General features: G+C 39.2%; 1 protein-coding gene across 36 annotated transcripts in view; it reads right to left on the bottom strand.

Moving 5' to 3' along the window:
- ANK3 (ankyrin 3) overlaps positions 1-12,144 on the bottom strand; it is a 657,384-nt gene that overhangs the window by 120,906 nt on the left and 524,334 nt on the right. For 27 of the 36 annotated variants that reach the window (XM_041749118.1, XM_041749123.1, XM_041749115.1 and 24 more), the window contains 5 exons: positions 5,768-5,866; positions 5,578-5,676; positions 4,977-5,072; positions 418-490; positions 193-255 (listed from right to left, as the gene is read on the bottom strand). In XM_041749118.1, coding sequence (XP_041605052.1) covers positions 193-255; positions 418-490; positions 4,977-5,072; positions 5,578-5,676; positions 5,768-5,866 — 430 coding nt within the window. The remainder of the gene's footprint in view (positions 1-192; positions 256-417; positions 491-4,976; positions 5,073-5,577; positions 5,677-5,767; positions 5,867-12,144) is intronic. The other 9 variants (XM_041749127.1, XM_041749134.1, XM_041749137.1 and 6 more) reach the window with 1 other exon arrangement.

Below are 12,144 nucleotides of genomic sequence, written 5' to 3'. Positions count from 1 at the left end.
GAAAATGGATTCAAGGAGAGGAGCTTCAAAGAGGCCACTAATACCAAATATCCATCTTTTAGATGGTTACATAGGTTAATAATCGGAAGTTAGGTGAAGAGTTAGTAACTCAAGGAAGTGTTACATTTTGAGGATAAGAAATGGAAGATAAAGCTGTAGTTAAGTTCCATCACAGTAAAAAGTTACAAATACCTTCTTCAACATCTGAGATATAGTCGCCATCACTGAGCATTTCAGGGGCGTTGGCTTTACGAACTGCATGATTTAAGTGAACAACGTAAGTTGTGTGGAAAATGTATAGTCTTTATGCGACAACAAAACACATTAAGACTTCAATAAACATTTTTACAATAAACATTCTTTAGGAAACAGGTACACAGTCACTCTTAATTATGAACACAAAGGTGGTTTTCATACCTTCATCGTCAGACATATCAAGAACTTCATTCATCGTTTCTGGAACATTCATTTTGTGCTTCTCTATGATAGTCTAATAACAACAACAAAAAGAGCAGTCACCTTAGTGTAAGCAGACTGAACATTTTAATGAGACTATTCATTTCTTTCTAAATTAATCATTTGATATATTATGGGACTGATGTGCTGAGTATCTTGAGGCTCCTCCATATAAAATGACATCAAAATTGTCCCTTAGCATTAAGGGACTTCACCATATATACTGCTAAGAACAAATATAAGTTAAAAGAATTCTAGTGGCAAAGCAAATCAGCTTAAAAGATTTAGGTCCCTAATAAGACTTTTCAAAGGAAAAGACAAGAGAGATATTGCCTCTCCTAGTCTATTGTCATACTTTTTCATCGTCTGATGAACCTGCTACCTCATTCCACTAAAAGTCTTGGCTGAAGATCACCAAGCATTGTGTCTCTATTGCTTGCACAAGCTAGCCATGGATTTTGTCTTCCCCTTCTATGTATACATTTTAATTCCTAGGAGAAATATAAAATATTAAGATTGCATAAATCATATAATTTTTACAAATATGCCATGCAGAAAATATTTTAGAGATCATGCATTTGCAAGATCATTTTCACCTCCACACAATTTTAAAGAACTGTGTATTATAGAGCCAAGGATTTAGTGAATTTTTTATTTGCTCTGGGATGCCTTTTTTACCTATATAGATTGTATCCATCCAAAGGACACTGAGAGCTTGTTAAAAATATTAATGACTTAATGTTTTAGACTTAAAACAAGTCCTCTTATTCTAAGCATATGAAAGGCTAATGCTACAAGGGAGGATAGATACTTAAGTAAGTCAACTAAAAAAAGCTAGGTTGTTGAAACTATGGTACATTTGTCATAATTAACGAACCAATACTCACATATTACTATTAAATAAGCCTGTATTCTATTCAGATTTCCTTAATTTTTACCAAATGTCCCTTTTCTGTTCCAGGAACCCATCCAGGACACCACAGTCTCTTTACCTGTCATGCCCCCGTAGGCTCCTATGGCTGTGAGTTTCTTAGACTTTCCTTCCTTCTAATAACCTTCATGATTTAAAAGTGAACTGGTCAGGTATTTTGCAGAATGTCCCTCAGTGGGATTTGTCTCATGTGTTTCTCAGGATTAGGGTTGCAAGTTTTGGGGAGGAAGACCACAGAGGTCAAGTGCTGTTAGCATCATACAGTATTTTTTTAAGATTTTATTTATTTATTTATGCATGAGAGACACACACACACACACACACACACAGAGGCACAGACACAGGCAGAGAGAGAGAAGCAGGTGTCATGCAGGGAGCCTGACGGGGGACTCGATCCCAGGACTCCAGGATCACACCCTGGGCTGAAGGTGGCACTAAACTGCTGAGCCACCCAGGCTGCCCTCATCATACAGTATTAAGGGTACACACTATCAACATGATTTACTCGTGTTGATGTTGGCCTTATTCTCCTTGCCAAGCCAGTGTTTATCAGGTATCTCCATGGTACCTATGGCCCCTGTGCCCCTTTCCATACTTTATTCTTTGCAGGGAAGTCATACTCAACCCACACTTTAAGCAGTAGGGAATTATGTTCTATACCTCCTTGAGGGTGAAGTGTTTTCATATATTGTTTGGGATTTTTTTTTGCCTGGTTTGCCTCTTCTTTCCTATTTATTCAGTCATTTATCTATATTAGTATGGACTCATGGATATTTATTTTATGCGTTGCATTATACTCAATTCTTTCTATCATCTATCTATCTAGCTAGCTAGCTAGCTATCTAAAATTGTTCCACCTTTGGCCACTGGGAACTCTTTCAGTTGACTGTTGTGTCCCTTTAAACAGCTCCATAATTGCGTATATGCATGTTTATTTACTTACTTGGGGAGGGAGACACCTTCTTACTTTTTGGCACTTGATGATGCTCATCTCGTATATTTCCTTCCCTAGATCTAGATTCAGCTATTCTTGAAGTAGCCCTGATTCCCTCTCTTTTAGAAGACAGTACCTGAGAGATAGATGTCCTCTGTTCTTTGCCATTGAGGAAACGGAATATTTTACATGAGGCAATTCAAATGCCTGATTCTTTGTCTGAGTGTCAACTTCTAGCTCCTTGGTTCCCCACTTGGCCAGATTGGTAAGGTCATTAACTCAAGCATCTTTCTCAGAGTTGCCAGGTCATAGATTGTACTCATAGGGAAGATGAATCGTCTATTTAAAGTTTTTGAAAAACTGACATCTGCTGATGGAGTCAAAGGCTGCTGGGGTTCCAGCAGGTGGCCATGCAAAGACCTGCCTGCGGTGGAGGCTGCACCATGTTTAGTGAGCTTAAGATCACCACCCTAAACTGTGTGGGTTCTCATCTGTGCCAGGTTACATTTCACTTACATTTCACTGCAAAAGCAGACCTGACACAATGGTGTCTCAGCTTGGAATACAGTCTCAAATACCACAATGCTGGACTAAGTCTTTGGGACTTCAATGGGCTCTTTCCTAACCTATGTGAGCTCTTCATTTGGTGGAAAGCTCATTTACTTCCTTAGACAAACTAGATCTTTCCTGTTAGCTTGGGTCCTGTCTTCTCTCTCTTGCAGGAATCACCTGCCAACTCAGCGGATGGCACTGAGGAATATGGCCTGACTCCCATACACTGTCTGTCTTTCACTTGAACCAGAGCCTTGAAAACATTCTCAGGCTGTAACTTTACTTTCTCTGTCTTTATTTTTCTCCTCAAGCTTTTTTTTAAGATTTAATTTTTAAGTAATCTCTACATCCCATGTGGATTCTGAACCCACAACCCTGAGATCAAGAGTCACATCCTCTACCTACTGAGCCAGCCAGGTCCCCTTCCTCAAGCACTTTTGATTTTTGATTTTCTTTTCTTTTCTTTTTTTTTTGCACTTTTGATTTTTAAGAAATATTTTGAGCTTTCTCAATGGGTGAGCAAGTCATTTACATTCAATAAGCAAGATTTCGATTTTGAACGATTACATCGGTTTCAATTCTCTAACACTGAAAAAGAAGTTTTATATATTTATTGCAGTGATTTCAAATCTGCATTGTGACACTTGATCATTGTTTAATACCTTATCCTTCTCCCTCTTTTTTCCTAGAGAGAGCTAAATGGAATATCTATAACATTAAGGTTAATAAACACTATTTGTTTAAACTCTTTTCTCAAGAATTTAATAACAGATTTTAAAATCATGAAATACTCAGGAAGTATATAAAAGCATTATGTAGTAATTAACATGTCCTGGTTGATAACCATTGCTCTAGTTCATTAAAGCTACTGCTTTCTTTTTTTGCAAATTGAATAATTTCTCTCTTGTGATCAGCAGGCTCTTTTTTTTTTTTTTAAGTTTTTAAAGCCTGTGCTTTGCCAAATAATTCAACCAGCAGGTTGCTACAGAATTCCTCAACCCATTTTTTTTTTTTTTTTTGTATGAAGCACTGTGTATACAAACTGTTTGCAGATGCTAACCCTGCCTCCCTTCACTTTGGAAGGTGGTAGATGAGAAAAGGAGGCAGAGCCGATAATTCCTAGTGTTCCAGAGTCCTAAATTTACATTGTACGGAGCCAATCTCAGGCATGTGTGTTGAGTCATGGAGTCAGGAATAACTCCAATAAGCCTCTGATATGGTGCAATATCTGCTCTCAAGTCCAAAGTTACCAAATCCTGATGCAGTTCAAAGGCTCCAGATGGTGCTAATAAGAAATGACTTATCCTAGAGGTTGCAGCTTGTAAAAGTGTATCTGACGCAACAAGGCCTTCTGCTGAAGATTTATTTATAATTTTAACAAAACATTTTTTGTTTTTCCTGTGAAAACTCCAATAGCCGAATGGAAGAGCAGTGAGAATGGTGGCAAAAGTCAATTTTGATCCTCTAATGTTTTATTTTTACAACAATGTAAAAAAAATGCTTTTCACCATAACAACAACAATGTATCCATTGCCATTTGTGAGTTACAACATTTTAAAGAACCAACTTATCTTCAATTTCCTCACTCTGCCAAAGGAGGATGTGAAAATATTCCTGTCTTCATTTCATTAAAAATATTTTTATATCAGGGGGCCTGGCTGGCTCAGTTGGTTAAGCATCTGCCTTCGGCTCAGGTCATGATTCTGGGTACCTGGATTGAGCCCCACATAGGGGAGTCTGCTTCTCCCCCTTCCTCTGCCTCTCCCCTTACTTGTGCTTTCTCGCGCTCTCTCTCTCTCTAATAAATAAAGCCTTTAAAAATGTTTTTATAGTAAAACAAATATATAAATTTAGCTTTATATGGGAGCAAAACACTCTATAGCTACTAATACAACTTTTCAAAAGATATTTTTAGCATTTAGTTTCTCAGTATCAGAAATGAGAGTTCTATGATGCTGGTTGCCAGCAATGAAGGGACAGCATTTGGAAGCATGGCACTTAGTCTATGAGTGGGGGGGAGTAGGTTCACTTCCCCAGAGCCCTGGAAAATCTACAGCCTGAGAGCTGGCTCTCAGGCTAATGGGGTCTGCATTCAATACTTACAGTCGTGGTCATGGTTTCCTCAGTCACTACCTTCAGGGTGTCGACCACAGAGATGTAGCCAAGCCTCCGGGCAATGGCTAGGGCAGTGTTCCCATTCTGGCAAGAGGGAAACGAGGACGAGGAATTAGTAATCACTCCCCGGGTCTCAGTGTCTGTGTGCTTCCACAAGTTTCGCCCTACTGAACAGAAGGCGAGTGGTTCACTGGTCCCACCCACTATCATACACCAAACATTTTTCATTAGAGACATACCTTGCTCAAAACCCACCTAACCTGTTCCCACTCACGCAGCAGAGAGTTGGCTGCTACACATGGAATCCAAGAGGCTTTTTAACATTCTAAGTAATCAAGGGAACAAACACGTTTTTCTTGTTATATATGGATTTGCTACTAGGTGGCAATGGATTTGTAGTTTTTAAGTGTGAAACACTAATCACATCTCTCTCTCTGGATGGCACACAGCATAGCTATCGTGCTTTGGCCTGAATTCTACTAAATGTGTGGCAACACTGGTGCACAACGAAAAATATAAGAAGATTCCAGCATCCAGGTCCATCCCCCCCTCTTCTCTTAGCCTCCTCCCTCCCTCCCTTCACTCTTACCACAGTGAGTTCATTGGGGGAAGCATTGTTCTGAAGCAAGACGTTTATTATATGCGTGTGTCCCTGTTGAGCTGCTTGATGTAACGGCGTATACCCATTCTGCAGAAGGAGAATGGAAGAAATGACTCTTACTTCCTTGGGCACAAAATCCGTGACTTTGGTGGTGGATATGAAGGAGAAAAGAGTTTACCTTTGTTCTGGCATTAACTTTTGCAGAATGCTGGAGCAGGAAATTAACAATCTTGATGTTTCCATAGTGGCAGCCTACATGTAAAGGTGTGTATCCCATCTGTAATGATATTTTTTCAGAAAAGAAACCTCATAAGTATACTTTCAGTAACAGCTATCCTAAATAGAAGCAAAAAGAATTATTTAACCTGACTTTTTGAGCTGGCATCATTCTCCCCCTCTTATGTATATATAAGATGCCCTTGATATTTCTCAGAGCTAGTGTTAGATATAAAAAATAATACCATGTCACATGTAAATAGTTATTGAACTCCCCAAAGTGCTTTCTTGCATCAGCTTATTTTATTCTCACACCAACTTTTCAAGAAAGGAAAGAAACATGGCACAGTCAATAGCCTGGACGGACTGATTCAGTGGCTTCCTGATAAGGGACAGAAAGAATGTCCTGGGGACAGATGTGCTCTAAAAAGTATAAAATTGAGGTAGAAAACAACCACGAAGTGGCTAAACGATAATTCCAGGCAGTAAATGATTATCAGAATGCATGACAGAGACGGGAAGCCCAGAAACACTAAAGCAGTAGAGAGTGGTGGGAGTTCAGGAGGTCTGAGAAATGTGACCTTGATCCAGGTATATACACTGTAGTTAGTCTTCTGCTTCCTCGCTAGAGTCCCATCATTTGACAAGAACTGATTTAGACAAAGCAGTAAGTTGTTTCCCAAATTAATATCCACTGACCCCTGAGGAACTGTAGGTTCTATCTGTCAAGAAAAATACCTTACATATATATAATTATATATGTGTGTGTATAATTATTTTTTAAAATAAGGATATCCCAGATACTTTTCCAGATGGCCACATTGTGACAGACATTACCATGCAATTTCAACATCTGCAATTAATTCTGTTTACGAGGATACTGGCAGCACCAGGTTGGCAAAAGGGAGAGGACTGAGTTTTAAAAACATTCTCAGCATGCCTGGTGGGGAGGGGTCCATGTTGTCAAGGGTCTGTATCTCATGTATTTTGCACTATTGTATCTTTATGGTGACTTTATACTATAGACAGAGTGTTTGTCCCCCCAAATTTACATGCTGAGCCCCAACCCTCAGTGTGATGACATTTGGAGATGGGGCCTTTGGGAGGTGATTAGGTCATTAAGTGGAACCCTCATGAATGGGATTCTTGCCCTTATAGGAAGAGACAGGAGTCTGCCTGCCTCTCCTCTCTGCCCTCTACTGTGTAAAGATATAACCAGAAGCTATGTGATAGCCATCTGCAAACCAGCACAAGATCCCTCACCAGACGAGGGATCCACTGGCACTTTAACCTTGGACTTCCCAACCTTTGGAACTGTAAGAAATGACAGTTTGTCCACTCCATGGTATTCTTGTGATAGCAGCCCAAACTAAGACATGCTAGCAAATAGGTACATCTGAATTTGAATGCCCAGACCACAGCTGAGTGTGGAAGGCGAAAATGTTTCTCCAGGGAGGTGCTGCCCAAGAGCTTACTCTGGTCAGATTCCCTTCCACAAACTGAACTGTCAGCGTGCCCATGTGGCCCAGACTCCCACCGATAAAGTTCATCGTGACCATGTATATGAGTCTGATTTATAACGCCTGAAGCTGCTCCACGCATGACGAAGGAGATCCTGTTTTGGTAACCTGAACTGACTTGCCTACTTTGCAGGCTTCTTTCTTGATGCTGAGGAACTCAGGATACTGCATTAGGACTCAGAATGTTACTCAGTGTGGGAGGCATGAAAATAGCTTTCGCCAATCAGTTCTTAGTACAATTAGCTTAACTGAAGTGACATTATTCCCAACTTTAGTGGTAGAGGTTTAATTTTTAGAGAGCTAAAAACAATCAGAAAATAATTTAAAAATATAACTATTAAGAAGCTTTTCAGGTTTTTTTTGGTCAATGTGCCTAAGCAATGATGCAACAGATTCCAAAGACTGTTGTGCTAAGTCTACTAAGTAGATTTTCTAAAGAAATCGAATCATTCTAAGTATTTTAATACACAGTTTCTATTCATCCTCACAGCTTTCCATCTCACTCCTAGTAAAACCCTAAGTGATTATAATGGGCTATTAGGATCTGTCTGATATACCTTCACTATACACCCTGTGCACTAAATCTCTGAGCTCATTCCTACTAATCTCTTCCTTGTTTGTTGTACCAGGGACATTGGTCTTCTTGCTGTTCCACAAGCATTAAAGTACTTTATTAAAGGGGCACTTAGGTGGCTCAATTGGATAAGCATCTGCCTTTAGCTCAGGTCATGATCTTGGGGTCCTGGGATCGAGCCCCACATCATGCTCCCTGCTCAGTGAGGAGTCTGCTTCTCCCTCTCCCCTTGACCCTTCTCCCTACTCATGCTCCTTTTCTCAAATAAATAAATAAAATCTTTAAAAAATAAAGTATTTTATTAAAAAAAAAAACACGTGCATGGATGAGAAGATTTAGTTTGCTATTAGAGAAATCAGATTGGGGCTCTTCCATTCATTGAGGGCCATAAAATTCTTATATTAAATGGTACCTTGCACAAATATGCTCAGAGAGATGTGATTTGAGAAATTCTTTCCAATTAGCAGCAATCAATTTTGGAAAGACAAACTATTCTTTCTGGAATAGCTAAGAAATAATCACAGTTCAGCTAACTTGGCAGTGTCTGCCTCTTTTTCCACTGTTGCATAGTTATACCATCAAGATGAGCAGAAGTTGTCTTCTCCTCTAGGCAATACTGAAAGGTTGTATTTGTGAAGGAAGAGCTAATAGGTGCTGACGGAGTATTCAGGCTGATGTTTCTGATCTCTGGAGCCATAGCACCATACCTTACTGGGTAGTAGTCAAGTGCCCCACACAGAACCCTTGGTCTTCTCCCTCAGCCAGCTTCCTCTAATCTCATTGAATGGTGCTTGTGATCACCCAGTCACAGGGGTCACATCCTGAGATTCTTCCTGAATTTCTCACTTTTCCTCATATCTTATTGTTCACACTCCTTTAAGTATTTCTCAAGTTTCTCTCTTGTTCATCGATTTCCCATCTGCTCCTAAGTGAAAGCCTTCTTTCTTCTCCATCCGGACCTTAGCTGTAGCCTTCAACTGCCTCTGCTCCAAACTCCTTTGACCAACTCGGTCTCTGCACTTTCTCCTAGGATCTGTCTGAGCTGGATGCCTGATCTTATCATTCTTCCGTTTAAAACCTTCCAAGGCTTTCCAATGCAAACAGGATAAAAAGCTAAACTTGCTTAGCCTGGTCCATAAAGGCCCTCTGAAATCTTAAATTTCTAGCAGCATATTGGGACATGCCCACCATTTTTCCCCTCTTGTTTCTATGATACTGAACCAGCTATAGCTCCCTTCTACACATTTCACCTTTGTAAAATAATTCAGTGAATGCCATTGATTCTAAAATTATATATTTATATGTGAGGTCAAAGTCAGGCTTTGTACTAATTAGCTATGTGACCTTGTACAAGTGACTACTTTCTGTTCTTCAGTTTCCTCATCTGTAATACAGGGACACCAATTTTACCCACCTTCTAGGGTAGTTGTAAGGATTAAACCAACTAATAAAGGTAAAGCACTTAATACCTGACACAGAGAAGATGGCTAATACGTTTTGGTATTATTATACTATTCTATTATTTTTACCATCATATATCTTCTTTTCTAGATTATAACTACTATGAGGGCAAGGAATATATCACCCTGTTTAGAATGTGGTAACTAGTAGGAGCTCTAAGAATGAATATGAAATGAATATCAAATAAATTTTTTCATTATTTTATACACATTTAAAGAAGTATAATTTAACTATTAAGTTGCTAATCAGTACTGTTGAGAATCAGTGTATTTTGGATGGTTTAAATAAAATACTTCAGGAGATTATCCTTTTAAAAAGGAAAAAGAATGACTTTATTTCAGCTAAACCACACTGAATATTAAACTGTGTGGCCAGCAGCACAATTTAGTCTGAACTGATTCAGTGAACTTCAAATACAGAGTTGGATGTGTAGAAGGTCAGCAAGCCAATAGGAAGGCTGCAAAAGCTGTTACCAGGATATTCTAGTCTTTTCCCCATAAGAGAAAAGAGCTCTCAATGTTTTCATGATTACTATTTTTAAATTCAAGCCAATGAATTAAATGGTACTACACTTTACACCTGCAGGCTGCTTAGGGCTGTCATCCTTACCTGTAAGAATTTGGCAATTCATAGAATATAATAAGCTTTTTATTCACAAGTTTAGGAAGCAAGTCCTACAACCCATCTCTCTGCATTTCTGCTTTTTTCAGCTATGGGACAATCATAGCCTCAGCTTTTTTGGGTGCTATGATTTTGCTGAGAAGAAAAAGAAAGGGAAAGAATTTGTAAGAGGCAAAGGTGCTTTCTGAAGTGCATCACTTGTCAAAGGCAGGAAAGGGGACATGCTTCATAAATATTACACCAAGTACAAAACTGATTACTGACCATGATCTGAGTTGGGCTGGGTTAGGAAGAAACCCTGGTAGAGGCTGGAGACCCTTAAGCTCAGGGGCCCTTCTGTGTAAGAAGGCTCCTAGCACCACGCCCTGCCTCTCAACCTGCCTTGGACAATCAGTGCCACACTTCATGACCGAATTACGGTGTCTGCCTTGGATGCACAGGGGCAAAAACATATTGAGAAACTTGACCCTGTCCATGCCTCCTAGAATTTTTAATCTGTAAAGGAAGCAGCAACCAAAAAAAGTGTTTAAGTCTGTTTGTGTGTATAAATGAAACAACACAAGATGAATATATTTGCCATTAATAAAATAAAGACTACAAGCTAAATTCAGTCTGATTCTTTTTTTTTTTTTTTGAGAGAGAGAGCATGAGCATGATCGAGGGGCAGAGAAAGAGGAAGAGAGATAATCTTAAGCAGGCTCCAGCATGGAGCCTGATTTAGGACTCGATCCCATGACCCTGAGATCATGACCTGAGCTGAAATCAAGAGTCAGATGCTCAACCAACTGATCCACCCAGGTACCCCTAATCTGCTTCTTTTATCAGAATTAAAAATGCTTTTATTTTCAAAATGGAAAGTAACAAGAAACCACTCAGCTGCTACCAGTGCCTTTACTGTTAAATAATTAGCTACTAGGAAAGCACTGAAGGCTAAGGATGATGAGATTTTTTATAATGGGAAGGAAATAGAGTGAAGGGATTGCTAGGTAAGCTGGCTACCGATGAGGCCATGGAGACTGCACAGAAATTCCAGAAAGGGAATTGAGTGGTAATGTGCCTACTCTTCAGTTCCACCTAGGGCAGCCCTGGCCAGGGACAATGATACTTGCTTTACTAATTTGACACAGAGTTTAAAACACAGATAGGATCTTGCCTGGTCAGATCTCTTTCAGGCAGCTCCTTTTTAATAGAACACAGACAGCATGGATGGAGCAGCTAACCATAGAGCCAGACAATGTCCAAAGCGTATATTCTCCTTGGGGCTGTTCCTTCTGTGCCTATCTGGTAAATCCAGTCTGATTTTGATGTCTGCATACCTTTTTACTTGGCTACTTCCTGGTGATACTTCTATATATTTTAGTAACTTCAGTAGGTTATCAATGCACCTCAGAATCTCTATTATACATGAGATGTTTGTATTCACAATATTTAATAAGCATTCATTTTTGCATCAAAGTATGACACACAGAAAGAAACAAGAATTATATTTTAGAGTAGATAAAACAAGTTTGCTATGAAGAAGTAACAAAATTAAGTGCCGAAAGAAAATGTTTCGAGAAATGAGATTCATACAAAGTCCTATCTCTGATGAAGACACAAAACAGCCGTTTTTCTTATCTGAGTTTGAAATTGCAGCATTATAGGATGTTAATCAGTATTTTTTTTTTCTTTTTGAAGAGAACTATTTGTCTGAGAGAGCGAGAGCAAGAGAGAGAAAAAGATGCTAGCAACCACACATGCCATAAGGAATTTAACAAGGGAAAAATAATTGAATAAAACTTACTTTATCCTTTTTTATAGACTACATCTGAACAAAGTTAAAGGTCACAAATCACTGATAAATTTTTCTGTATGTGTTGTCAGTCACAAAAGCTAAGGAACACGATTTTACACTCTGCCCCTGCAAGACAGATCTGTCATAACGGGGATCAATAGCGTTACCACAGGTGGGTACTTGTAGGCAGCTGGGATAAAGTGCCTAGGCCACTAAAGATAAAAGCATCTGGGACACTACAACTGGAGACTTTGGTGTCCCTGGCACAGATATATGTTTGAAATACTATGTATAAGAGAAATGATATAAAATTTGTTCGTCCTCTCCTATCAAATTGTTTTTGTTTCCATGCAGGAGTCACTAAATGACACTTTATATGGGCACACTGT

Source organism: Vulpes lagopus, chromosome 3 (assembly GCF_018345385.1).
Source record: "Vulpes lagopus strain Blue_001 chromosome 3, ASM1834538v1, whole genome shotgun sequence".
Lineage (NCBI taxonomy): Eukaryota > Metazoa > Chordata > Mammalia > Carnivora > Canidae > Vulpes > Vulpes lagopus.
The sequence above is the reverse complement of the archived record's forward strand: the minus strand, read 5'-3'. Positions and strand labels throughout refer to the sequence as shown.